The 27,132-nt window shown below is 39.4% G+C and overlaps 2 protein-coding genes across 7 annotated transcripts in view; one reads left to right on the top strand and one right to left on the bottom strand.

Annotated features, from left to right (window-relative positions):
* The first annotated feature begins 1,988 nt into the window (after positions 1-1,988).
* Positions 1,989-21,790, top strand: LOC109278022 (cytochrome c oxidase subunit 6C). The gene is made up of 4 exons (XM_019468018.2): positions 1,989-2,122; positions 3,146-3,272; positions 11,665-11,793; positions 21,665-21,790. Exons 2-3 carry the CDS (start codon positions 3,159-3,161, stop codon positions 11,776-11,778), a joined length of 228 nt encoding a protein of 75 aa, XP_019323563.1. The 5' UTR covers positions 1,989-2,122; positions 3,146-3,158; the 3' UTR covers positions 11,779-11,793; positions 21,665-21,790.
* A 760-nt stretch (positions 21,791-22,550) lies between these two features.
* VPS13B (vacuolar protein sorting 13 homolog B) overlaps positions 22,551-27,132 on the bottom strand; it is an 801,572-nt gene continuing 796,990 nt past the window's right edge. For all 6 annotated transcript variants that reach the window (XM_019468011.2, XM_019468006.2, XM_019468010.2 and 3 more), the window contains one exon: positions 22,551-24,132. In XM_019468011.2, coding sequence (XP_019323556.2) covers positions 23,884-24,132 — 249 coding nt within the window. In that variant the 3' untranslated portion in view covers positions 22,551-23,883. The remainder of the gene's footprint in view (positions 24,133-27,132) is intronic.

Below are 27,132 nucleotides of genomic sequence, written 5' to 3'. Positions count from 1 at the left end.
GTCGAGGACTCTTTTCAATACTATTTTCTACATATCCATACATATGTATATTTTCATGCGTGTGTTACACAATTAGATCACACAGCATAGTTTTGCAGTCTGCCTTTTTATTTAGCAATAGATCTTGAGCATTCTCTTATGACTAAAGTGTTTTAACTATGCTGTCCAATAATACATGTGGCTATGAGAAACTGAAATGTGGCTAGTCTGAATTGAGATATACTATACTTGAAAAATACACACAATATTTCAAAAGGCTTAGTATGAGAAAAGAATGTAAAAATCTCATGAATAATTTTTATATTGACTACCTGTTAAAATAATACTAATACTAATATACTGGGTTAAATATATCATTAAAGAAAAAAGGATGTCATTTTAGAGAGGAGAAAGCAGACTTAGAAAGATTAAGAAATTTCCCAGCCAGGAGGTCATGAGCTGGGACTCAAATACAGGTCTGTTAGGATCCAGAACAGAACCTACATATGCCATCTTTTCTATTCACCCCTATAATTCAGGTTCTATTCATGTGTCACCTTGGATTATTGTGATTGACTATGTGCTTCTCTACCCATCCAGTGTTCCTAAACCACCAATAAACACTCCATCCAGGCTAAGCTCTGTTCCCTGAGTGTGTCTGTCTTTGCCATAGTCTTCTGACCAATTTTGTCTCTTAGATTTCTCCACTTATCTAGGCTTCTCCATTAGACTGAGTTTCAGCTCCATTTCCATTTCTTCCATGACTTCCCTGAAGCCTTCCCTGAGTATTCAATACACAGCAATCCCTGTAAATTCTGAAATTTACTGTTTTCTCTCTGGGCCAGTTGTGGGAGTGCGGATGGAAAGAAAATAGGAACAGGTTACAGCCTGGGAAAACCCTTGTAAAGATTTTTAGTGGGGTAGATGGTTGACAAGAGGTCTGAAAAGAGTGTTACTGAGGTACAAACCCACTTTGGCCCTCAATTAGCATCTTTTCTATATGGCTGAAAGGTCTCTCTATAGAGTGTCTGTTGAGAACAAAGACTCCCTGACAAGAATGTACCTCCTTGAAGATTTGTCCTACTATATAGCAGAGCCTGGTGTATAGTAAATGCTCAATCAATATATGTTTAATCTATATCATGTATATTTTGTATCCTAGTGTATCTTCCACAGTGCTTGCTGAGTTGACTTAAAGAACACTGTAAATCAAGGTTATTTTAATAAAAACCAAGCTTGACACCCCTAAGGCACAAGCACATTACCCCTACACATCACTTTCCATAAACTTCCAGTTGTCTTCCTTTAAGATATTTGTCTCTTGGGGTGCCTGGGTGGCTCAATCAATTATGTAGCCGACTTCAGCTCAGGACATGATCTCCCAGTTCCTGAATTCAAACCCTCCATCAGGCTCTCTACTCTCAGCACAGAGCCCACTTCGGATCCTCTGACCCCTGTCTCTTTGCTCCTCCCCCATTGGGTCTCTCTCTCTCTCTCTGAAAAATAAATAAACATTAAAAAGATACATGTCTTTTACTAAAAACCCCACACAAATATTCCTTGTATCAGCTCTGTCAGGAGGGTAATTGTTTCATTGGGTCATGTCTCTGTGGAAGTGCCCTCCACTTGGGATTAATGTAAATCTGTTTATGTCTGTCTCATCAGCAGGGCTCTGAGGTCCTAAAACTTGGCTATCTTATTCACCCTTTACCCAAACCAAACGATTATTCACCTGAGGGTAGTTGTAATGTAAATGGCAGTTTTTGCACACGGTTCGCGCACTCCATGGGCCCAGAATGATTTGTTCTGTATTTGTAAGGTACCTTTTAAAATATTCACATATTAACTATCTTTGTATTCTCTAATAAATTCATACCAACTATGTATATGAGTAAGAATAAAATCTCCAATTTACTAAGAAAACCAACTCAGAAGGTCAGGTCTTTAACGTCCCACAGGGAAGAAACGAAACACACCCTTGAACTTCAGCCGTGAGCGGCTGGAGGAGCGCTGGAGGTCTTTTGAACTCTTCCGGCTACCGTCACTGGGGTCCTCTCCGCTGCTTCTGCGCCTGCGCTCAGCTGGACCGCCGTCCATTTCTGTATCAGTTAGGAAGGACGTTGGGTTTAAGGTTGGTGTTGAGGTGAGTGTTGTTGTCGTCTGAGCTCTCATAACTGCCGCGTCCCGTTGCCTGCTCTCGCTCTGCCCTGGAGTTGAGTTGCGCTTGCATCTCTGCGGTCAGGAGCTTCTAACTTCTCGCTGGCTCGACCCCTGCACGCCCCCGCCGCGGCCTCTGGAGGGTCGCGCGGGCTGACCGCCAGCGCCCCCGGGGGCCGACTGGGCTGCGGGGGTCTGGAGGAGGCAGCTGGGCTTCGAAGGCGGCCGGCCCGGACCTGGTCTCTGCTGTGGTTTTTCCTCCAGTTAGTGTGACCTTGGTTAGGTCATTTCATTTGGCCCCAGCGTTTTCACCTGTGCAAAGGGAGGGGCGGTTTCTTCCTCAGGCGGTCTTGAGGCTAAGGGGCTACGTAGAGGAAACAGCCAGCTGCGTCGGCGCGAGTTCGGTGCTCGCTGCGTGGTAACGTTGGTGATTCCACTCTCGGGAAGCTGGAAAAGGGTTGCCGTGCCTGGTGGAACGGGGAGGGGGGTGGAAGGTGGGCGTCCGGCAGCCTCCCAGCGCCCCGGCCGCCTTGGCGGAAGGTCTGTGGGGCCGCGCAGCGGTCACTGGGTGGGCCCTGGAGGTCACGGCTGGGCTCCTGCCCGAGTTTAAATTTTTCACCGCGTGACCTTGGAAAAGTCTCCTTCGTGTGCCCCAGTTTTCTCGTCAAAGAAGTGGGAATTATGAGCTGATAGTTCGCACGAGAGTAAACGCTCTAAATGCGTTTGCACTTGTCCGTCTAGAGCCACTGCTTATCTTTCCTGGGGTCGAGATAATTTTGTTTGTAGTTTATACTCCCTGCTTTCTGTTGTTGGGCCGCAGTGATCTGGTTTGTTTCGGGTCGTCGTTCAGCGTGCGACCATGAAGCAGACTAAGCTTTTAAACACCTTAGGCTTTTTGGGAGGGACCATGCCTGTGCCTCTCTTGGTATTAAAGTGCGTTATTGTGAGGATCCCTTAGATATCTTTTTACGTTCTCAGAGTTGTTTTTATTATTATTTTATCTTTGAAGGAGAATAACTACCATGACTTCCGGTGCTTTGGCGAAACCTCAGATGCGAGGCCTTCTGGCCAGGCGCCTGCGATTTCATATTGTCGGAGCGTTCGCTGTATCCCTGGGGGTTGCAGCTTTCTATAAGGTTTGTATGTTTGATTTCTACTTTGTGCCTATGGTCCAGAAAATGTGTTTTAAATTTGAAAATGTATTTTATTTTCATAAGAAGTTCTGAGGCTTTTAAAGAAACTCCCTCTTTAATGTGCTCCCCTCCCCTTTCCTCCCCTTACCTCAGTGCGGCAGGAAAATACCTCATATTCTCTAGATAGCTTGTTCTTCAACTTTAAAGGAAGCAGTATTAGTTTTTAAGGGCTGCCAAAGTACAACAAATTGGGTGGCTTAAACAACAAGTTTATTTCGTGTTCTGGAGGCTGGAGATCCAAGATCAGTGTGACTGCAAGGTGGATTTCTTTTGAAGCCTCTCTCCTTGGCTTGTAGGTGGGTTTCTCCCTTTGTCTTCACATGGTTCTCAGTGCTACCGTGTTTTTGTTTGAATTGCTTCTTGCAAGGATGCTAGTCATATTGGATTGGGACTCACCCTCCAAACCTCATTTTAATTTACCTCTTTAAAGACCCATCTCTAAATCTGGTTACATTCTGAGGTATTAGAGGTTTAAGATTTCAACGCATGAGTTTTGGAAGACACAGTTCAGTCCATAACACAAGGATATAATTTTATTAAAGCAGAGGGATGTCAGGAAGGCAGTAGTTCTGTTTGGTAACCTTAATGGATTTGTTGCCATAGAACTGCATTTTAACGCTCCGTCTCCTGTGAATTTTAACATTATGCCCATTGGGTTTTTCTAAATAATTTTTTTGTATTGTGGTAGAATACACAAAATGTAGCCATTTTTATGTGTACAATTCAGTGGTATTAAATACATTTATAATGTTGTATGACCATTGCTACCATTCACCTCCATAACTGTTTCATCTTGTAAAACTGAAACTGTACCCATTTGACAGTAAACCCATCCCTTCCCCACTCCCAGCCCATGGAACAGTTCTTCTTTCTGTGTCTTAATTTGACTGCTCTAGGTACCTCATGTAAATGGAATCCTACATTATTTTGTCTTTTGGTAACTGGCTTATTTCACTTAGCGTAATATCCTCAAGTTTCATCCTTGTCATAGCACGTGTCAGAATTTCCTTTCTTTTTAAGGCCAAATAACATTCTATGGTATGTTGGTACCACAGTTTGCTTATTCATTCACCTTTGATGGACACTTGGGTTGCTTCCATGTTTTAGCTATTGTGAATAATGCTTCTATGAACATGGGTTACAGGTATCTCTTTGAGACCCTGCTTTTAATTTTTTTCAGTATATATCCAGAAGTGGAATTGATAGATCATTTGGTAATTCTGTGTGTAATTTTTTTTTTTTATTTTTATTTTTTAATGTTTATTTATTTGTGAGACAGGGAGAGACAGCATGAACGGGGGAGGGTCAGAGAGAGAGGGAGACACAGAATCCGAAACAGGCTCCAGGCTCTGAGCTGTCAGCACAGAGCCCGATGCGGGGCTCGAACTCACAGACCGTGAGATCATGACCTGAGCTGAAGTCGGACGCCCAACCGACTGAGCCACCCAGGTGCCCCCTGTGTGTAATTTTTTAAACAACCACCATGCTGTTTTCTGTGGCACCATCTTACATTTTACATCCTGCTAGCTTTGCTGTTATCTAACGAGTTTTTTTTCTGTGTGGAATTTTTAGGGTTTTCTACGTACATCATCTGTAGACAGATGATTTTGCTTCTTCCTTTCTCATTTGGATGCCTTTTATTTCTCTTTCTTGCCTAATTGTTCTGCCTAGAACTTAGAGTACTGTGTTGAATAGAAGTACAACAGTGGACATCTTATGGGTTATGTGGAGGTAATTTCATTCTGTTCCTAGATGGGGTGTTCTTTTTTTCATCATGAAAGGGTATTGACTTTGTCAGATGCGTTGTCTGCATTGAGATTATTGTGGTTTTTTTCCCTTTTATTCTTTTAATGTGTATTACATTGATTTTGTATGTTGAACCATCCATGCATTCCAGGAATACACCTCACTTGGTAATGGCGTACAGTCTTTTTAATATGCTGCTGAATTCAATTTGCTACTATCATGTCAAGGATTTTTGCATCAGTGTTCGTGGAGGATATTGGCCTGTAGTTTTCTGTGTTTTGTCTGGCTTTGGTATCAGTATAATGCTGGTCTCATAAAGTGAGTTAGTGTTCCTCTACTTCAGTTGCTTGGAAAGATTCAGAAGGATTGGTATTCTTTAGTTTTTTTTTGTAGAATTGACCAGTGAAGTCATCAGGTCCAGGCTTTTCTTTGTTGGGAGATTTTTGATTACTGATTCAATATCCTTAATAGTTATAGTTCTATTCAGATTTTTTCTTTCTTTGTAATTTAGTCTTGGTAGGTTTTGTGTTTATAGGAATTTATCCATTTTATATAGGTTATCCAGTCTGTTGGTATACAGTCGTTCATACTATTCTCTTATTATCCTTTTTATTTCTGTAGAATCTGTAGTATTCATTTCTGATGTTAGTAATTTGAATCTTCCCTCTTTTTTTCTTTGCCCATCTTGCTAAAGGATTGTCAATTTTATTTATGGTTTTGAAGAACCAGTTTTTTGGCCTCGTTGATTTTTCTTTTTTGTTTTCCTAGTCTCTGTTTTGTTGATCTCTGCTCTAATCTTTATTATTTCCTTCCTTCTAGCTTTTGGTTTATTTTGTTCTTTTTCCTAGTTCTGTAAGTTATAATGTTAGGTTGTTGATTTGAGATCTCTCTTGTTTTTTAATATGTGTGTTTATAGCTAAAAATTTCCCCCCCTTAGCTCTGCTTTCACTGTATCCCATAAGTTTTGGTGTGTTGTGCTTTCATTTTCATTTGTCTCTAAATCTTTTCTAATTTCATTCCTGATTTCTTCTTTGATCCATTGGTTGTTTAAATGTTTGTTGCTTAAACTTTATAGTTTTGTGAATTTTCCAGTTTTCCTTCTGTTACTGATTTTAATTTCATCTCATTGTGATCAGAGAACATACTTTGTATATCTATCTTTTTAAATCTGTTGACACTTAATTTGTGGCCTATTTAGTCTATCCTGGAAAATACCACATGTGAAATTGAGAAGAATGTGTTTTCTGTTGTTGGGTGGAGTATTCTTTGTATAGGTGTTAGATCGGGTTGGTTTCATGAGTTAAGTCCTCTGTTTCCTTACTTAGGTCTGGTTTTATCTATTATTGAGATTGGGCTAGTAAAGTCTTAACTGTTATTGGAGAAATATTTTTCTCTTCATTTCTGTCAGTTTTTGCTTTATATATTTTGCTGGTGTTACTGGGTGAGTAAATGTTTCTAATTGTTATAAGTTCTTGCCTTATTGAAACTTTTATGAATATATAAAGTCCTTTGTCTCTTGTAATTTTTTTGATTTGAAGTCTGCCTTGTCTGATATTAGTATAGCCACTCTCTTTGGTTACTGTTGACATAGTAATCTCTTTTCACCCTTTGCCTTTCAATCTATTTGTGTCTTTGGATCTGAAATGAGTCTGTTGTAGATAGCATATATAGTTGGGTCATTTTTTTTTTACGTTTATTCATTTTTGAGAGACAGCAGGAGCAGGGGAGGGGCAGAGAGAGAGGGAGACACAGAATATGAAGCATGCTTTAGGCTCTGACTTGTCAGCACAGAGCCCAACGTGGGGCTTGAACCCATGGTTTGTGAGATCATGGCCTGAGCTGAAGGTGGATGCTTAACTGACTGAGCCATCCATGCACCCCTAGTTGGGTCATTTTTAATCCATTCTGCAGTTTCTCTGAGAATTATATATGTAGAAGGCTTTGAATGTCCTAGTCTTTAATGTCTGGTTCTGAAAAAGAGAAAAATGAAGGGGCAGGGAGAAAGGTGCTCTATCCTTTTAGGTACCCTGGAAATTGCTCAGGTGAAAAAGAGTCTTGCGGGGGCAGAGGGGGGGGCAACAACAGTGGCCACCTGCCTGTTGTATGCCTTCAAGAGATCCAAAGTTTCAGGAAAGTTACACTAGACACATTGTGCTAGTGCAGTTGTATAGGTTGGGAGAGATTCCTGGTGTTTCCGATGCCACCTTTTTCCCAACATACTCTATATGCTATATATTTCTCTAAGTCTCCACATTACATTTACAACTTTTTTCTGTAAAAATGTTTATGGTATTACATGTGTTTATGACCATGTGTCATAGTGGCCCATGAGAAAATTAAAGCTTTGCGACGCTTTGTACTTAATAATTTTAGTGTTTAGTTCTAGTATTTTTTAGTATATTGTGAGCCTCATTAGAGCAGGGTGCTTTTTTTGTTTATAGTGGCACCCCATTGTCAGTTGGCTGACCCACAAATAGATGCTTAAAAGTATCTGTTGAATAAGATGTAGTATCTAAAATTCAGTACAGTGGTAGATTGTATAGAGTTCCAGGTGCTTCGGAGTATACTAAGTGTATATACCTCTAAATATGTGTCTTTAAAGAAGTTAGAGTCAAGTCGGGGGAGGTGAAAAAATTAGGTATTCTTTTTTTTTTTTCCAACTTTTTTTTTTTTTTTTTTTTAATTTATTTTTGGGACAGAGAGAGACAGAGCATGAACGGGGGAGGGGCAGAGAGAGAGGGAGACACAGAATCGGAAACAGGCTCCAGGCTCCGAGCCATCAGCCCAGAGCCTGACGCGGGGCTCGAACTCACGGACCGCGAGATCGTGACCTGGCTGAAGTCGGACGCTTAACCGACTGCACCACCCAGGCGCCCCAAAAATTAGGTATTCTTGCAAGACAGTAACAATGAAAGAACATTTCATTTCCCAGAGCTGTTCTGGAGCAGCTTATATACAGTTTGGAAGAATAAAGGTGGGAGAGAAAGGACCCTGTCCTCCATGTACTAGGGATCTGTAGTCTGATAGTTGATTGATGTCTTTGTTTCAGTGGGAGAGGAGGATATTGTGGGTCACAATGTGGATCATAGCTCTTTGAAAGAGAAGGTAGAATTTGTGCCTTGAAAGGGTGAATTTGAAGTGCTAAGGGGAGGGAGAACAGCTTGAGGAAAAACACTAAGAGGTCTTTGCTTTGGGCCCCTTTGAAGAGACAAGCACAAAAAAATAAATAAACTCTTTGCTCCATGAGATCTTTTCTACCTGGCATATAGTGGGCATGAAATAAATGTGGGAAAAGGATGGATGGATGAGTAAATGAAGTAGGGGTAAGAAGAGAAATTTGGGGGACTCATTTCTTCACTCTCCGTGTCCTAATTGTTACTATCAAACTTGAAGCCTTTGTAATTTGTGTGGATTCTTGCCGCTTTGAACCTTGGCTTCTAGAATAGATCTGTTTGGGGTGCATGGGTGGCTCAGTTGGTTAACCAAGTGTCTGACGCTTGGTTTCGGCTCAGGTCATGATCTCACAGTTTGAGCCCCATGTCGGGCTCCACACTGTTAGTGCTTGGAATTCTCTCCCCCTCTCTCTCACCCTCAACTGCTTGCATTGCTTGCTGTCTCTCAAAATAAGTAAATAAACTTAAAGAAAAAAAAAAAAAAAAAAACAGAATAGATCCGTTGTGTCATTGGGTTCCTGAATGCCCAGTGTGCAGTGGCTTTCAAATTTTTGCTCTGTAGTAAATATATTAACTACTGGCTGCAACCTTCTAAATTGATTTCATTGCTTACTAATGGATCAAGGATGATTTGCTGAAACTTAGTTTTGATTTTAAGATACTTTCTGATTAGTCCTTTCTGCCTTTTCATCCTCTTTCCAGCAGTCCTACTACACCCTGTTCTCCAGCCCTTTGTAAGTAGTTGCTGTTACCCAATTCTGCTTTCTCCCATGAGTTTGTATACAACAGTAATGTCTTCATCTCACCGCGTGGCAAATTCCAGTTTATCCTCAAGATTCTCAAATGTTCCTTTATGGAATTGCAGCCTATTCCTCCAGATGCGTTGGTTGTGCTTTGCTAGGTTCTCAGTCACTTGGTACCAGACTGTTTTTTACAGTATTGGGCACATTGTATTTTTTTTAAATTTTTTTTTTAATGTTTATTTATTTTTGACGGAGAGAGAGAGAGCTGGAGCATGAGCAGGGGAGGGGTAGAGAGAGAGGGAGACACAGAATCTGAGGCATCTCCAGGCTCCGAGCTGTCAGCACAGAGCCTGACGTGGGCCTTGAACTCACAGACCGCCAGATCATGACCTGAGCTGAAGTCAGACACTCAACCGACTGAGCCACCCAGGTGCCCCTGGGCACATTGTATTTTAAATAGTACTTGCTTTAGGTTGTGTCTCTTCTACTAAATTAAGAGCTGGGACCATGGCAGACCCATGGTCCATCTATTCTGAATGAAAAGTTTTAAAGTTTGCTTGGTAGATTAGTCAGTGTTTGTGTACAGTTAGTGTTTGATTGGATGGAAAGTTCCCAAAGCACTGAGGAATCCAAATTCTTATTAAAGAATTAAGGCAGGTGTAAACTTGATTCTCTTGGTAGATGCTCGCTTCCTTCATTTCCCCTGTCCAGTTAGTGTAGATTGCTTTGTTGATTTGGCCTTCATTCTTAGTTTGACTTATACTCACAATTTTAATCAGCTTCTATGCTTTTTACATGAAGTTGCCCACCAGTAAATCATTTTTGGTTAAGTTAATCTGCTAAGCCAAAATTCATGAATATGGGTTAGATTTTGAGACAAGACTTATCCTGAAGGGATTTTCCCCTGTAGGTAGAGCAATTACTGTTATATAAATTAGGCTTGTTCTAAATTTTCAGGTATTAGCTTGTTTTGTGTGAGGCCTCAGATACAGATTTTATGGCTTTCAAGTAACTCATGGTGTAGTGGATCTAAATTAATAGTTTTTTTTTTGACTACCAGATTTTTGACCTAAAAAGAGTCTAGTTCAAGTGTAACAAAACAAAACAATTTAGGTAGAGCTGTAACACCCATTTGCTGTTATTTTTTGGGTTCACTGAGCCTTTTACTTTATTTTTGTCTGCCTTAGTGTGCAATGTTTTTATTTTTATTTATACATTAAAAAAAATTTTTTTTAATGTTTATTTTTGAGAGAGAAAGACAGAGTGCGAGCAGGGGAGGGGTAGAGAGAGAGGGAGACACAGAATCTGAAGGAGGCTCCAGGCTCTGAGGTGTCAGCACAGAGCCTGATGCGGGACTTGAACTCACCAGCCATGCCATCACGACCTGAGCCAAAGTTGGACGCTCAACCACCTGAGCCACCCATGCGCCCCTAGCATACCATGTTTTTTTTTTTTTTTTTTTTTTTAATTTTTTTTTTTTTTAACGTTTATTTATTTTTGAGACAGAGACAAATCATGAACGGGGGAGGGTCAGAGAGAGGGAGACACAGAATCTGAAACAGGCTCCAGACTCTGAGCTGTCAGCACAGAGCCTGACACAGGGCTCGAACTCAACGGACTGCGAGATCATGACCTGAGCCGAAGTTGGCCGCCCAACCGACTGAGCCACCCAGGCGCCCCACATACCATGTTTTTAAAAGGAAAAATATTTTTCTTGTTCTAACAAGAAATGCTCAGTTATCTTCTGGGTAATGGGCTGGCATTCAGAGGGTTGCATTGGGGCTCCTGCCTCTTGGTCTCCCTGGAAGAAAATAGTTGGGAATTTAGATAGGAGGTGAGGCAGTCAAACTTGTCAAGTAAAGGGCTCTTACCATATTCATACCAAGTGTCATGATTCTGTGTATTTCTGCAATACCTTAATGGATGTAGTTTGGCACTTTACGAATTTTTACTGGTTTTTTTTTTTTATGCAGGATGGGATTTGATTTTGTATTATATAACCCATGCATTGAAATCCACTAGGTAGTGTTTTGTGGAAAATAAAACCTTTGCCAAATGAAAGACCTGGGTTTGAATCCTGGCTGACCCATCTACCAACAAGTGCTTCTTCCTAGACTAATCAGGTTACTTAAATTCTGAGTTCCAATACCTCATCTGTAAAACAGTTCAGTATCTATTCTAAGGGCTTAAATGATGTTGAAGTGTAAATTACCTGGAACTGTTCTTACCAGATAGAAAGCTTCTTGTGCCTTTTAGAGGCAGGTGGGTACTGAATTGATCTGACTCCTTTGAAATTAATGTAATTTAAATTGAACCAGAATATTTTAGCATGTGTCAGCTGTGGGGATATTTGGGTTTTGCTGGAGGGAAGGCAGCTGTCTTCTCCCTAAAACCTTTTAGCTTTCTGGGTATCTTCCTTTGGCTCTTACCAGTGTACACACTCACACCCAACAAAAGAGGAGTAATCTGTCCCCAAGCAAGGAAGGGCCCTCTTGCTGAGTAGTTTCCATGAGGCTCTTCCTTTCCATCTGTGTCAGTGCTTCCAACCTTTGTCTTACGAAATAGAGTTCAAGTTAAAGGTGAACGAACACAAACATTATGATTTGTGTTGTCTTTGGATATTGTTTCTAATGATTTAAAAAATAAGCCCTAATGGGATATGTTACTTTTTAGTTTGCTGTGGCCGAACCAAGGAAGAAGGCGTATGCAGATTTCTACAGAAATTATGATTCCATGAAAGATTTTGAGGAGATGAAGAAGGCTGGTATCTTTCAGAGTGCAAAGTGATTTTGGAATGTAAAGGTAATATAGCTGTTTGAAGTTACTGTTTAAAAATTTTTTTAAATTGTGGTAAAATACAGATTGTTAAGTACCTTCACATTGTTGTACAACCAATCTCCAGAACTCTTCATCTTGCACAATTACCCATTGAACTACTCTCCATTCCCCCCATTCCCTGGCAACCACCACTCTACTTACTGTCTCTGAATTTGACTACTCTAGGTACTTTATTTAAGTGGAAACATACAGTATTTGTCTTTTTGTGATTGGCTTATTTTACTTAATATAATGTCCCCAAAATTCATCCGTTTTGGTATGTGTCAGAATTTCTTTCCTCTTTAAGGCTAAATAACATCCCATGGTATGTATATACCACATTTTGCTTTTTCATTCACCTTTGGTGGACATTTGGATTGCTTCCACCTTTTGATGATTGTAAATAATGTTGCTGTGATGTATGTAAATATCCCTTTAAATTCCCTCTTTTTGATACTTTGGAGTAGGTACCCAGAAGTAGAGTTGTTGGATCATATAGTAGTTCCATCTTTATTGTAAGGAACCACTATACCGTTTAATATGGCAGCTGCACCATTTTATACTCAGTCGACAGTGCAGGAGGGTTTCAGTTTCAGTGCATACCTTGCCAGTACTTGTTTTCTGTGTCCCCCAACCCCCGCCCCCCCTGCCCATAGTAGCCATCCTAATGGATATGAGGTGGTGCTGGATTTTGATTTTCATGTTTATTTCCCTAATGGTTAATGATGTTGAGCTTGTTGACCATTTGTATGTCCTCTTTGTAGAAATGGCTAATCAGGTTCTTCCCCCATTTTAATCAGATTGGGGTTTATTGTTGTTGAGTTGTAGTTCTTCAAACTCTTGTCAGATACATGATTTGAAAGTATTTTCTCCCATTCTAAAGATTGCTTTTCACTTTGTTGATTGTGTTCTTTGCACAGACATTTAAAATTTTGATGGGGTCTAATTTATGTAATTTTTATTTTTGTTGCCTGTGCTTTTGGTGTCCTATCCAAGAAATCTGCCAAATCCAATGTCATGAAGCTTCTGTTATGTTTTCTTTTTTCTTTTTTTTAAAATTTTTTTTTTTTTTTTTTTTTTTTACTGTTTATTCATTTTTGAGAGACAGAGTGCAAGTGGGGTGGGGCAGAGAGAGAGGGAGACACAGAATCCAAAGCAGGCTCCAGGGTCTGAGCTGTCAGGACAGAGCCCAGTGCAGGGCTTGAACCCATGAACTGCAAGATCATGACCTGAACCAAAGTCGGACACTTAACCGACTGAGCCACGCAGGTGCCCCTGTCACATTTTCTTATAAGTTCCAATGTCTTGAAGCTTCTCTAATGTTTTCTTACAGGTTTTATAGTTTTAGCTTTTACCTTTAGGTCTTTGATTCATTTGAGTTAATTTTGAGATAAGAAAGGGGTCCAACTTCTTTATTTTTTGTGACTATTCAGTTTCCCAATAGTGTTTGTTGAGAAGACAGTCCTTTCCCAAGTGGATGGTCTTGGTACCTTTGTTGGTAATTTTTGGACTGTGTATGTGAGGGTTTATTTTAGGCTCTGTTCTGTTGCATTGGTTTATATTTACGTCAGTACCACACTATTTTAATTACTGTAGTTTTATAGTAAGTTTTGAAATTAGAGATTGTTTTGGTTATTCAGGGTGCTTTTATAGTCTGAGTTTTAGGGTGGATTTTTCTACTTGTGCAAAAATGCTGTTGAGGTAGGGATTGCATTACATCTGTAGCTCACTTTGGACGTCTTAGCAATTACAAGTATTCCACTTCATGAACATGAGATGCCTTTCCATTTATTTGTATCTGTAATTTTTTTTCAGCAGTGTTTTGTAGTTTCAGTATATAGGTCTTTTGCATTTTTGGTTAAGTATTCCTGTGTATTTTATTTTTTTGGATGCTTTTGTAATTGGAATTGTTTTCTTAATGTTTTTATGATTATTCATTGTTAGTAGATAGAAACACAACTGACTGTTGTGTGTTGATTTTGTATCCTGCAACTTTGCTCAGTTAGTTTATTCTAAGTATCTTTTTCTTTTTTTTTTTTTTTTTCCCCCCTGTGGAATCTTAAGGGTTTTCTACATATAGGACCAGGTCATCTGCAAACAGATAGTTTTACTTTTTCCTTATCAGTTTGGATGTCTTCTTTCTTTTCTCTTGCTTACTTGCTTTGGCTAGCCCTTCCAGTTCTTTACTGAATAGAAGTGGTAAGAATAGGCATCCTTATCTTTTTCTTGATCTTAGAGAAAAAGCTTTCAGGCTTTGACCAGTAAGTATGATATTAGCTGTGGCCTTTCCATATATGGCTTTTATTATGTTGTGGTAGTTTGTATTTGTTCCTGATTTATTATTTGTTTCCCTGTACTGTTTTCATTTGCATGACTTGTTTTGTAAGTGGAAGTTTGTACCTCTTAAAACCTTTCACTTGTTTTACCCATCTCCCTATTACCCTCCCCCCTTACATCTGCTTCTGTGTGTTTGTTTCCTGACTTGCTTCCCTTAGCATAATATCCTGTAGATTCATTCATATTGTTGCAGTTGGCAAGATCGCATTCTGTTTTATGGCTGAGTAAGAAGTGTGTGTGTGTGTGTGTGTGTGTGTGTGTGTGTGTGTGTGTGTACACCCAGTAGTGGAATTACTGGATCATATGGTAATTCAATTTTTAACTTTTTGAAAAATCTCTGTACTATTTTCCACAGTGGTTGCACCAGTTTACATTCCCACCAACAGTGTACCAGAGTTTCCTTTTCTCCACATCCTTGCTAACACTTGTTATCCCCCGTTTTTTTTGATACTAGCATTCTGACTGGTGTGAAGTGATATCTCATTGTGGTTTTGTTTTGCATTTCCCTAATGATTAGTGATACTGAAATCTTTTCACTTATCTGTTGGCCTTGTATGTCTTTGGAAAAAATGTTCAGGTCTTCTGTCTATTTTTAATTGGATTATTTGGGGGTTTTTTGGTGTTGAATTGTACACGTTTTTTATATGTTTTGGATATTAACCCCTTATCAGATACTTAGTGTACAGATATCTTCTTCCACTCAGTAGGTTGCCTTTTCATTTTGTTGATTCTTTCTTTTGCTGTGCAAAAGCTTTGTATTTTGGTATAGTCCAAATAGTTTATTTTCGGTTTTGTTTCCCTTCTCTGAGGAGACATGTCCATAAATATGTTGCTAAGGCTGACATCCAAGAGATTACTTTCTATGCTTTCTTCTAGGACTTTTATGGTTTCAGGTCTCACATTTAGGTCTTTAATCCATTTTGAATTTATTTTTGTGTATGGTATAAGAAAGTGGTCCAGTTTTCCCAGCACCATTTATTGAAGAGATTGTGTTTTCCCCCATATGTTCTTGCCTCCTTTGTCATGTAGATTAATTGACCATATGAGTGTGGATTTATTTCTGGGCTCTACTCTGTTCCATTGATCTGTGTGTCTGTTTTTGTGCCAGTACTATACTGTTTTGATTACTGTTGCTGTGTAAGATATTTTGAAATTTGGAATTGGTAACTCTAGCTTTGTTCTTTCTCAAGATTGCTTTGGTTATTCAGGGTCTTTGTGGTTCTACATACATTTTACGATTATTTGCTCTAGTTCTGTGAAAAATGCTCTTGGCATTTTGATAGAGATTACATTGAATCTCTAGACTGCTTTGGGCAGTATGGACATTTTAACAATGTTTATTAAGTCTTGAATCCATTAGTATGGTATATCTTACCATTCAATTTCTTTCATCAGTGTCTTAGTTTTTAGAGTGTAGGTCTTTGACCTCCTTGGTTAGATTTATTACTAGGTATTTTGTTGAGTGTATTTATCATGAAAAGGTATCAGATTTTTCAGTTGAGATTTCTCCATTCAGATGATGTGTGGTTTTTGTTTACTTCTGTGGTATATTACATTGATTGTAGTGTGTTGAATCATCAAGAATAAATTCCACTTCCTCATGTTGTAAAATCCTTCTAATGAGTTGTTGAATTCTATTTGCTAGTATTTTGTTAAGGGTTTTGCATCTATATTCATCAGGGATATTCTGTAGTTTTCTTGTATTATATATTTGTCTGGCTTTGGTGTTGGGGTAATGCTGGCCTTCTAGAATGTTTTATATTTAATGAAATTATCAATCATGTTTTCACAAGAGGAAACATAGGAAATGGTTAGGAAAACATAGTAGGGGTCAGTCTCTCCCCTCCCAGAAATGTTTAAGATGTTAAAACCACCACCACCACCACCACCCTTCTCCTCCTCCTCTTCTTCCTCTTCCTCTTGGGAGGAGCTTGAGGAGGACTGGTGTAAATTCTTTAAGGGTTTAATAGAATTCACCTGTGAAGCCATCTGATTCTGGATTTTTCTTTATTAGAAGGTCCTTACTAGTTATAGGTCTGTTTAATATTATCTGTTTCTTCCTGATTTATATTTTAGGAATTAATGTGTTTCATGTAAGTTGTCTAATTTGTCAACGGAGTTGTTTATAGCATTGTTTTACAATCCTTTTTATTTCTGTGAAATCAGTTGTAATGTTCCCTTTCATTTCTGTTTTTAGTTATCTGGGTCTTCTCCCTTTTTTTTTTTTTTCTTAGCCTAAAGGTTTGCCAGTATTGTTGATCTTTGCAAATAACTGGCTTTTGATTTTGTTGATTTATCTTATTTTTCTATTCTATATTATTATAATTTTTACTGTTTCCTTTCTAGCCTTGAGTTTAGTTTTTCTAGGTTTTTAAGGTGTTAAACTTAGGTCGTTGATTTGAAATCTTTCAAGATTTTCCTTGTGATCTCTTTGACCCATTGGTTGTTAAAAAGAACACGTTTAGGGGTGTGTGGGTGGCTCAGTCGGTTGAGCGTCTGACTTCGGCTCAGGTCATGATCTCACAGTTCATGAGTTCGAGCCCCGCGTTGGGCTCTGTGCTGACAGCTGAGAGCCTGGAGCCTGCTTCCGATTCTGTGTCTCCCTGTCTCCCTGCCCCTAACCCACTTGCCTTCTGTCTCTCTCAAAAATAAATAAACATTAAAAAAAAAATTAAAAAAAGAACATGTTTAATTTCAGCATTTTTGTGGGGTTTTTTTATTTTCCTTCTTGGATTCATTTCTAGTTTCAGTCCATTGTGATCAGAAAAGACAGTTTGTATAATTTCAGCCTTTTAAATCTATTAAGTCTTGTTTTGTGGTTTAACATATGGTCTATCCTGGACAGGGTCTGCACTTGAGAAAATTGTGTTTTGTGGTGGTGTTAGGTAGCATGTTCTGTTCTGTACCTGTCAGGTCCACCTGGTGTGTAGTGTTGTTCAAGTCCTCTTGTCTTAATAATCTTGTGTGTAGTTCTTTAGCCATTACAGTAGTTCCCATTTATTTATCCATGGTTTTACTTTCGGCCATTTCAGTTACCTGTGGGTTAACTGTGGTCCTTTAGATGATCCTGCTCCTGAAATATTGTCAGAAGGTCAGTAGTAGCTTAATGCTACGCCACAGTTCCTATGTCATTCATCTCCCTTTACCTCATCCGGTAGGTGTTTTATCATCTTACATCACAAGAAGGATGAGTATGGTACAGTAAGATATTTTGAGAGAGACCACAGTTAAATAAATTTTTTTACAGTCTACTGTTAACAATTAGGAAAGTCCTATTTTGGTAGTCTCTTACTGTGCTTAATTTATAATTTAAACTGTCATAGGCATGTATATCTAGGAAAAAGCATAGTATGTACAGGTTTCAGTACTATCCATGTTTTCAGGCATCCACTGCAGGTTTTAGAATGTAGCCAGTGGAGGTCTTGGAATGTGTCCCCAGTGGATAAGGGGCGGGGACTACTGTACTGAAAGTGGGATATTCATTACTATGAAGCTGTTTCTCCCATCAACCTGTTAGTGTTTTGCTTTATATATTTGAAAGGTCTGGTGTTTGGTGCATATGTAATTGTTCTGTCTTCTTGGTAAATTGACCCTTCTTTATATAATGTTTTTGTCCCTTGTAACTTTTGACTTAAAGTTTTGTGTGATGATAGTACAGCCACTCTTGTTCTCTTGATTATTATTTTGTATGGAATATCTTTTTCTATCCTTTCACTTTAGAACTGTGTGGTGTCCTTAGATTTAAAGTGAATCTCCTGTAGACAGCATATGATTGGATCCTGTTTTTTATTTATTCTGCCACTATGTATCATTTGGGAAGTTTAAACCATTTATATTTAGGATGATTACCGATAGGGAAAGACTTTTGCCATTTTATTGTTTCTGTAGAACAGCTTTTTTGTCCTTCCTTTCCTCTCAATGCGTTTGCATTTAGTTTTTTTTGTTTTTTTTTTTTCTTTGTAGTGACATGTTTTGATTCCCTTTTCGTTTTCCTTTTGTGTAAATTCTATAGATATTTTCTTTGTGGTTACCTTTGGTATTTTCTAGGACATGCTAAAATTAGAATAATCTGGGGCACCTGAGTGGCTCAGTCAGCTAAGATTCCGGTTATTGATTTTGGCTCAGGTCATCATCTCACAGTTCATGGGTTTGAGCCTTGTGTTGGGCTCTGTGCGGGCAGTGTGGAGCCTGCTTGGGATTTTCTCTCTTCTTCCCTCTCTGCCACTCCCTTGCTCATGCATGCTTTTGGTCTTTCTCTCAAAATAAATAAATGAAATTTTTTTTTTAATGTTTATTTTTGAGAGAGAGAGACCGAGACAGAGTGCAAGTGGGAGGGGGAAGAGTGACAGAAGCAGGCTCCAGGCTCTAAGCTGTCAGCACAGAACCTGATGCGGGGCTCGAACCCACACCCATGAGATCATGACCCAAGTCAAAGTCGGACGCTTAACCGAATGAGCCACTCAGGCACCCCAGTAAATATATTTGAAAAAAAAAATGACAACAATCTACTTCAGACTGATATTTTCAATTGCAAATAAAAATTTTACTCTTTAACAACTCTCCTCCCCCACTTTATTAGTCACAGATTATATATAGCATACTCATTAACATAGATTTATAGTTTTTTAATGCTTTTTGTTTTTTAAATCCTACAAACTTAAGAGTTCTGAAACAATTACAGTGATGCTGGTTTATATTTGTCTATATATTTACTTTTACCAGAGAACTTTATATTTTCACATGGCTTCAAGTTACTCTTTAGTATACTTTTGTTTCAACTTGGAGAACTCCCATTGCAAGTCTAGTGAGGAACTCCTGATACTTTAGCTTTTTTGTTTATCAAGGAGTGTCTTAATTTCATCCTCATTTTTGAAGGACAGTTTTGCTAGATACTGTTTTTTGGTTGACTTTATTGTGAGCACTTTAAGTATATCATCTGACAGCCTTCTGACCTGCAAGGTTTCTGCTGAAAAATCCACTGATAATCTTACAGAGGTGATGTAGGTGATGAATCGATTTTCTCTTGCTGCTTTGAAGATCCATTGTCTTTGGATTTTGAGAGTGTGATTATAGTGTCTTGATGTGGGCTTCTTTGAATTTATCCTACTTCCAAGTAACTTCTTGTGTTTGTATATTCGTTTCTTGCCTCAAATTTGGGAAGTTTTTGGCCATTATTTCTATAAATAAGCCTTTTGCTCTTTGCTTTTCAGGGAGTTCCATAATGCATATATTGATGTTTGTGATGATGTCCCACAGGTCCCGTAAGCTTTGTTGTTCATTTTCTTTCCTTTGTGCTCCTCCCAGACTCAATAATTCAAATGAACTTTCTTCAAGTTTGCTGATTCTTTTGTCTGAGTCTGCTGTTAAACCCCTTAGAGATTTTTTTCAGTTCAGTTACTGTGTTTTTGTGGACCATAATTTTGATTTTTTTAAACAATTTTTCTGTTGATATTTTGTTTGTATATCATTTTCCTGATTTCATTTAGTTGTCCAAGTTCTCCTTTAGCTCATTGAGCAGTATTTAAGACTGTTGTTTTAAAGTCTTTTTAGTTAGAGGCTTGTAATTCTTTAGTGTCAGTTTTTGAAAATTTATTTTGTCTTTTGAATAGACCATATTTCCCTTTCTTTGTATGTCTTTTGTTGAAATTAGGGCATTTGAATAATAGCCACTCCCTCCCCATCTTTGTGGATTACCTCCATGCAGGGGAAGATCTTCACTAAACAACCCGGCACAAAGGCTCAGGGTTGTCTCACTTTTTCTGCAGATACATCTTTCTTGAGTGTGTGTGTGTGTGTGTGCATGTACGCATGCATTTTTGTTCCAGTTCTTGTATATACTCAGTTGCTTTTTAAGTGTTAATTTCTCTAAGAGTCTCATCCTGTTTCCTGTATAGAGCGTTGGCTGTTCTGTTTTATTCCTCTGCCCATAGTCTCTTGCCCATAGGTGCCTGTGAGTCTGAAGGTCCTCTGTAGCTCTTGTGTCCTGGGACCCACCACAACTTTTAGCAGCTTGCAGTCTGATATCTCAAGTATGCCACACAGTTCTGGTGTTCTGAGATAGGCAAGTTAGAGAAAAGTCCCTTGGGAAGCTCTCAAACAAGTCAGAATGTTGTAAGCGATTTTTATTCTTTACCATCTGTCCTGAGGGAGGAGCCAGGAATTGTCAGTTTCCTCCTGAGCACATTGTGCTGCACCAAGGATGGGGTGGGGCAAGAGCGAGGAAAAGAAGTCCATGATATTTCCTGCCGTTTTGTGTGTTTTTCTTGTTTTATTAGTGTTGGTTGCTGTAGATAATTTTTAAGTTTATTTTTTGAGAGAGAGAGAGTGGGGGAAGGGCAGAGAGAGAGGAGAGAGAGAATTCAGTGCAGAGCCCTTCACAGGGCTTGATTTCACAAACTGTGAGATCATGACCTGAGCTGAAATCAAGAGTCTGACGCTTACTCAGCTGAGCGACCCAGGCACCCCTGTAGTTGTTTATCTTAAAGGAACTATCTGAAATCAGTTGGATGTATGTATGAAGTATCTACCATATAACTTACAATAGAAAAAATAAGAAGAACTTTATTTCTAAAGGTTGGAAAATCGATAAGGAATTATGATTTTTCTCATACTATGGACTATATTATGTCCATTAGAAATGCTATTCACAAAGTAACACGAGATTACTATATAATAGAAAATATTTTATATAAAGGGTATTTTTTTTTTTTTTTAAGTTTGAGACACAGTGTGAGTGGGAGAGGGGCAGAGAGAGATGGGGAGAAAGAGAATCACAAGCAGGCTCCACAGTTTCAGCACACAGCCTGATGCAGGGCTGAAACTCACCAACTGTGAGATCATGACCTGAGCCGAAACCAAGAGTTGGATGCTTAACTGTGCCATCCAGGTGCTCCAAGGGTGTTTTATGTTTAGTAAAAATTACACAGGGAAGAAAAAAGACTGAAGGTAAAAATAAAAAGATCAAGAAAATATTAATGGTTCTGTATTGCATCTTAAGTGCTGGTTTTCTTATAACTTTGACATTTTCACAGTTACCACAGTGCGTATGCATTTCATAATCAGATGTTAACAGGCTAATTTTTAAATACTTGTTAGTTTTACCTTTTTTTTTTTTAATGAGAAGCTGATTGTGTTTAAAAACCAGTAAGAAAAAAAGATTTGGAGACAAGGATAGAAATACTCTTTAGAACAGACTGGCTGCTGCTTTTCAGAACAGTATGTGGATGTGAGAAGGGAATGGAGGAGAGTGGACTTGAGAGGGAGGAAAAAGGCAGAATTTGGTGAATGGAAAGAAGTCAGAGTAAGGTGTCATATACCCAAAACTGGTTAGGATGGTCAGGGACCTTGGCAGAGAGTGAACCTGGAGCCCACGCTGCCTGCAATGGTTTCTCCTGGGCAAAAGGTGAGTGAGCCAAGTGTAGGTTCCAGTAGCAGGAGTAGACCTTATGTGACCTTAAGGGTGGTGAGGTGTTAGCAGAGAATGCTTGTCATTAACTAAGCCACTGTGTTTTTTCCACAGAATTTCTTTGGGTTGAGTTCCATGGAAGTTTGTCACTGACCTGTGTTCCAGAAGTATGAAACATGAATATCGGGTTATGGAATAGTTTGTCTTGATAAATAAACTAACAGATACTGTGGACAGTAAGTCTTTGCTCATTTATTCTTATTGATACTTCAGTGTGCTTGCATCAGAATTAAGAGATTTTAACTGTGTGTATTTATGAACCTTAGGAAGATAACTTGATTTCAAGATTTCTTAACGGTTTCATTGTTTTAGGATATTTTTTATTGCTCTGAGGTTAATTTCACTGAAATACTGCTAGGTGCCCTTCTTGGTCCTGCGTCATGAAGTAAGGGGGTCTATAGGAGTCTACAAAGCTACTGTTCTTTATGCTCTTAGAAGGGACAGAGAACAGTTTTTGTAAGATATGTCCTTGGGCTTCATTGTCACTGTTTGGTAGCCCTGCTGGATTAATTGCCAGATGTAATAGATAATTAAAATATAAAGGTTCTTTTACTCACTGTTAAAGAGCTATCAGTATGTATATGTAAGTTGGAATATAGATCTAGTCCAAAAAAGTTGTATTAGGGTAATTAATATCTGTTAATAATAAGAGAGTGGGAACTTTTTTTTTTTGTGGTGGTGGGGGGGTGACTTAGGACCTTTCTCCCCTATATTAATTATTAATGCTTTTTTTGTGATCAAAGTAATACAAAGAATTTTAAAAATCAAGTTTATTTTAGCCTAAGCTAGTTTTACCACTGATTGGCACTTTATTAGGATAACAAAAACTGTTTCTTAACCGTTTTAACTCCCACAGAATTCTTGGGTCCTAATGTGAGCCATATTAAACCCAGGAGTTGGTGAAAACCTGCATTTGAAAAACACCTGGTGACAGTACACATTTGTGTGTGGTCAGTAATTCAAGGATTCCTTTTATTTTCAACAATTTATATAACAGTTCTTAGAAGTAGTATGCCAAAATGACCATAAAAGATACAATAATTAATACATATTTACATTCTTAAAAATAGTTACTCTTGAGGTTGACAAAGCTGTCACTATCCCAAATGAGTGTGACACAACAAACTAGTGGAAGAATCAGTTTTTCGAATTCAGGCTGAATTGTTCATTAATAGTCTCACTTTCCAGAAACAACTACATAGTGACTTCTCGTGCCCAATGACATGTGAGATTTAATTAAAAATTAGTGGGCGTTTGAAATTGAATTTTTAGCATCTCACAGTTGTATGTAACAGTTTGTAGACCCAATTTGGATACAGTCAGTAAAAATGTTTTAATCAGAGTGAGATTTTTACTATTAAAGATGATATCTGGTAACCCAGAGTCTTGATAAAAATCCATCCTTAAATGCAGAAATAATATCAGTCACTGGGAATATTTTTGTATTGGATCAATTCAGAATAAACTATTTGGACTGGTTCATTGGTAAGGTTAAGTAACATTGGGGTTCTTGACTCCCCTCCAGTATCCCAGGGTAGTATGAATATCCTGTTAAAACCCTTCCAGAAGAGAGTGTCAAAGGGAATACCTAGTTGTCTGAGCACTCTGGGTGCTCTGTTTTCATTGACGGACATTGGATTTACTCTAAGCTGGTTTGCTAAAACGAATTGGAGAGACATTTTTTTCCACAGTGTAGCTGGACAGTCATGAGAATGTCTTGTAAATTTCAGTAAAATGCAGACTTTAAAGTAGGAACATACATAGCAGGTTTTACTTAAAGAAGAGCATCACATTTAAGTAATAAATTTAACAAGTTAAACAATAAAATCCTAAGCACTTAAAGATTCCAAACATTTGCAGACGAGAATATTAGGCCAAGATAGTGTTTTAGCCTAGAAACAGATGCGGTTGGGAATGAAGTTTTAACCAGTCTCTCCATTCTAAGGCCTGACCACATTTTGTGTTAGAGCAGAGAGTTAACAGATCTTAATTATAGTAAACAATTTAGCAAATACTATTAGAGAGCAAAAGGGAATACATGTGTGATGAGATGACAACAGAGACTTTTAATCAATGTCTCCAAATGGGAAAGGAACACGTTTTTTATTTACTGCATTTTAGTTTTAGGGAAAGGAATTAATTTTAGAAGAGGCTGAAAAACTACCTATAATTAAAGTATTGGCCTTGTGTTTATCTTAGATACTATCAGAACTAGTTACGTTTCTTTTTCAAAAATAAATTGTACAAGCAGGGATCAATACCTCAGAGGGTACTCAGGGGAACCCTTTTCTCAGGGCTTTATTTTTTACCATGTTAAATTTACTAATGAAGACTTGAGCAAAATGTGGGTCGGCCATATAATGGTATGTTTTCACCGTGGAGGGGAGAGGCTCCACAGCCACCACTGGGCATGCTGTCTGCACGGAAGAGCAGCTGGGGGCCAGGTGGCAGGATGTCTTTGTGATGTAGTCCACAAGTCTGTTGTACTGTTGTTCTGACAGTCTCTCTCGGGCTCCATCCACCTAGGATCCAAAAATAAAGTCTCAAGGTTGCCAAATTTTCATAATGGGACTCCCATGACCAAAGTATTCCTTCTGTTTTTGACTCATACATCTGTGCATTATGCTTTGAGGTCCTCTAATAAAGCCATTTTTATCCAATGCTGTGCTTTTTATTTTTCCTCTGAGCTGTGGCAGTGATAACACTGCGCTTTCAGCAGTACAAACGAAGCTCTGCATGGGACTGTTAGGACAACCTTCTTTGAATACGCGTTTGGTGTTGTGTGAAATTCCCATGTTTGAAGTTGATGATTTGGTAACATTTTAGTCATTAACTATTAAACATCTGTCACTGCTCTGTACTAACCAGCTCAGGAACAAAGAAGAGTGTCTTTCCTCCGCATAAATCAACATTAAACTCGCATCCTGAAATAAAAGTTCTGTTTGCCTGTCTCCTTAAACCTCTAAAGTTTGACAGAAAAAATTCTGGAGAAGAGCACCTCTTTCAAACCAGTGGCTTTGGACAGAGCATTAAAAAAATAAATACCTTTTGAACTGTAACATTTTCTGTTTTTATAAACACTAGGATTTAAAGCCAGAGGTCGGGGGGGGGGGGGGGGTGGGGGAAACTGGGCAGAGGAAGGGGAAATTTTTATGGAAAAAAAGGGAGGATGCAAAGTACATTTATGGTTCATAAAAGTCTGGCTCATCTTCAGTGGAATTCAAATAGGAGAACTGAGATATACTACCTAAGTTCTTAAGTGAGATTTTCTGAGAAAGCACCCATCAAAGGCAATTGGATCTATAAATTCTCCCCACCCTGAGCTTTTGTAGCTATCTAGGGTGTAGATCACGTGGACTGGGACGTTTCCAGTATAAACTACTGATCTGTGGGAATCAGGTAGCCACTGGCCTTTTCAGTGGTTCTGTACCTACCAAATGTTGGCAAGATCACTCCGGGTAAGAATTAACAAGGGCTTTTGAGTCCTCAAAGTAGTAGTAATGTAAAGAATTTCTGTGTTTCTGTGTAGGGCACAGAAACAGTGCAGCCAAGGGTGTCTTAAAAGCTGTACAAAGCCAGTAGACGGTAAGGAGTAAGGGCCTGCCAGAAAAATAAGTAGGGCATCCGTTAGAGTTCGGATCTCCTATTTTGCAGCTTGGGAAAGAAAATAAAGGCCCCCAAAGTTTCACTGACAGATGAAAGCTGTGTACCACCAGGAAAAGGCCAGAGCTCTGATGATATCATTTGATGGGGTCAGAATTCAGCTGGAAAGCTTTGAAAACACAGAAAGTCTTAATTGCTCCTCCTGAACAGCAGCACAGGAAAACCCGTGCTGTGAAAGGAACCTGGCCAAGGAATAAATTGACCTTCTGACTCACGTTGAGCCTCTCATAAGGGATTTCAATAATGTGCCAGGCATATTAAGCAATTATTACCCTAAAAATGGCTGCATTTAACCAAGAAAAGCAAATGCTGATTTAAAAATATTTGAATCCTGCCACATTTCAATATACTGAGTGATGTCATCTACAAATTAATTCCTTCCAAATTTCAAAGGAGCTGTGTTTCCTAGTATCTGAAGCAAAAAAAGCAGAAAAGCCATTTTATATGAAGATCTAAAAATACTGTTCTTAGTTTTCCCTGGAAGACAGCAGGTAGGCTTCTTAACCCAGGTTTACATCTGTGGATTCGGTTTGCAGGTGACTAGTCCTGACTGACGTGAGCACGGCAGCTGAGGAAAAGTCCCCGTGTCAGGCAGCACTGCCGAGCGATTCCCCCGCCTCGTTTGGCGCATACACTGGGTTACAGCACTCCTACGGAAGGGTGTGCCGTCTCAGAAAAGAAACGGGCATTTTGTTGTAAAGTTTGGGTCTCCTTTGGGGTGAGTGGGGAAGGGGGTAGGGTTTGGACACAGGACTGAGGGGGCAGTTATTTCCTGTTTCTTAGGAGTTGGGGGAGGTAAAGTGGGATAGGTTCAGAGAAAGAATTTGGGGGCTGACCGCGTACTGGATCTCCACCATTTCTGTCCTGTGCTGGGACAGCCAGGTGCTGCTGGGTAAACTCCACAGCTGCCCTGCACTATGCCTGCCCTCAGTCATCTCTTCCGGCCTCTTCCCCCTTAATCCAGCCCCTTGTTGTCCCCGAGTACCGATGGAAGACCAGTGTTGAGCATGGTGTCCAGAGCATCAGTGCTTTTCTGCCTCTAACTCTGTGATCCCATGGTCTCAATTAACCTTGGCAACTTCTACGAGTGGTGACTCCAGCTATCATCTCATTAACCCCCAGAGAAGCAGGCCTGTTCCTTCCCAGCTATGATAATTCCCCACAGTACCCTCCTTAAACAAAAGCCAAAGGGAGAAGGATCACAACTGAAGACAGTAGAGACCGTTTTAACAACAAAAGCTGAATCTCCGATCTTCAGTTTAAGATACGAGATATTTCCCAAGCAGCTAAGGAATAATGATAGATTCCCGAGGGCCTTGGAAGTTTCTCGTTAGGGACCAAGGACTTGAAGATAATGACAGCGTCCCTTGCCAAATCCTGTAGCCAGATCACTGCTGCTTTATTGTCAACTGGATCAGAAGATTTTGGCAGATCTAAAGTCGGCCTGGACATCTGACCTCTGTTTATTCCCAGAAAGTCATCAACTCGAAGAGCAATGTGCGCCTAGTGCCAAGCCCCAGCTTAAAGCCTGACTGATTAGGATCCAAGAAGCTAGAGAAATCTCAGAGTTGTTGTGGTTGGCTGCCTTCCCTCTTCTCAGATAATTTTACCCAAACAGTGGTGCGAGGGAGACACAGGCTCCCATACCAGGAAGAAAATAAAGAACGGGGCAGGACCTGCCGCAGGCAGGTTTGCTGTCCTTTCCTGGGGCCACTCAGTCCTCAGGTTAGGACCAGCAGGTCCCAGCTTGCCACTGACCTGCACTCCCCTTGCTGAGTGGAAAAACAGGTCTGCTTCGTAGGTCAACTCTTAGAGACCCTTGGATCAGGCAGTGAATGGGGAGGCAGGAACAGAGCAGT

The sequence above is a fragment of the Panthera pardus genome, unplaced genomic scaffold, assembly GCF_024362965.1.
Source record: "Panthera pardus isolate Hobbes unplaced genomic scaffold, ASM2436296v1 HiC_scaffold_7, whole genome shotgun sequence".
NCBI classification, from domain to species: Eukaryota; Metazoa; Chordata; class Mammalia; order Carnivora; family Felidae; genus Panthera; species Panthera pardus.
Note: the sequence above shows the minus strand (reverse complement) of the source record. Positions and strands in the feature narration are given on the sequence as shown.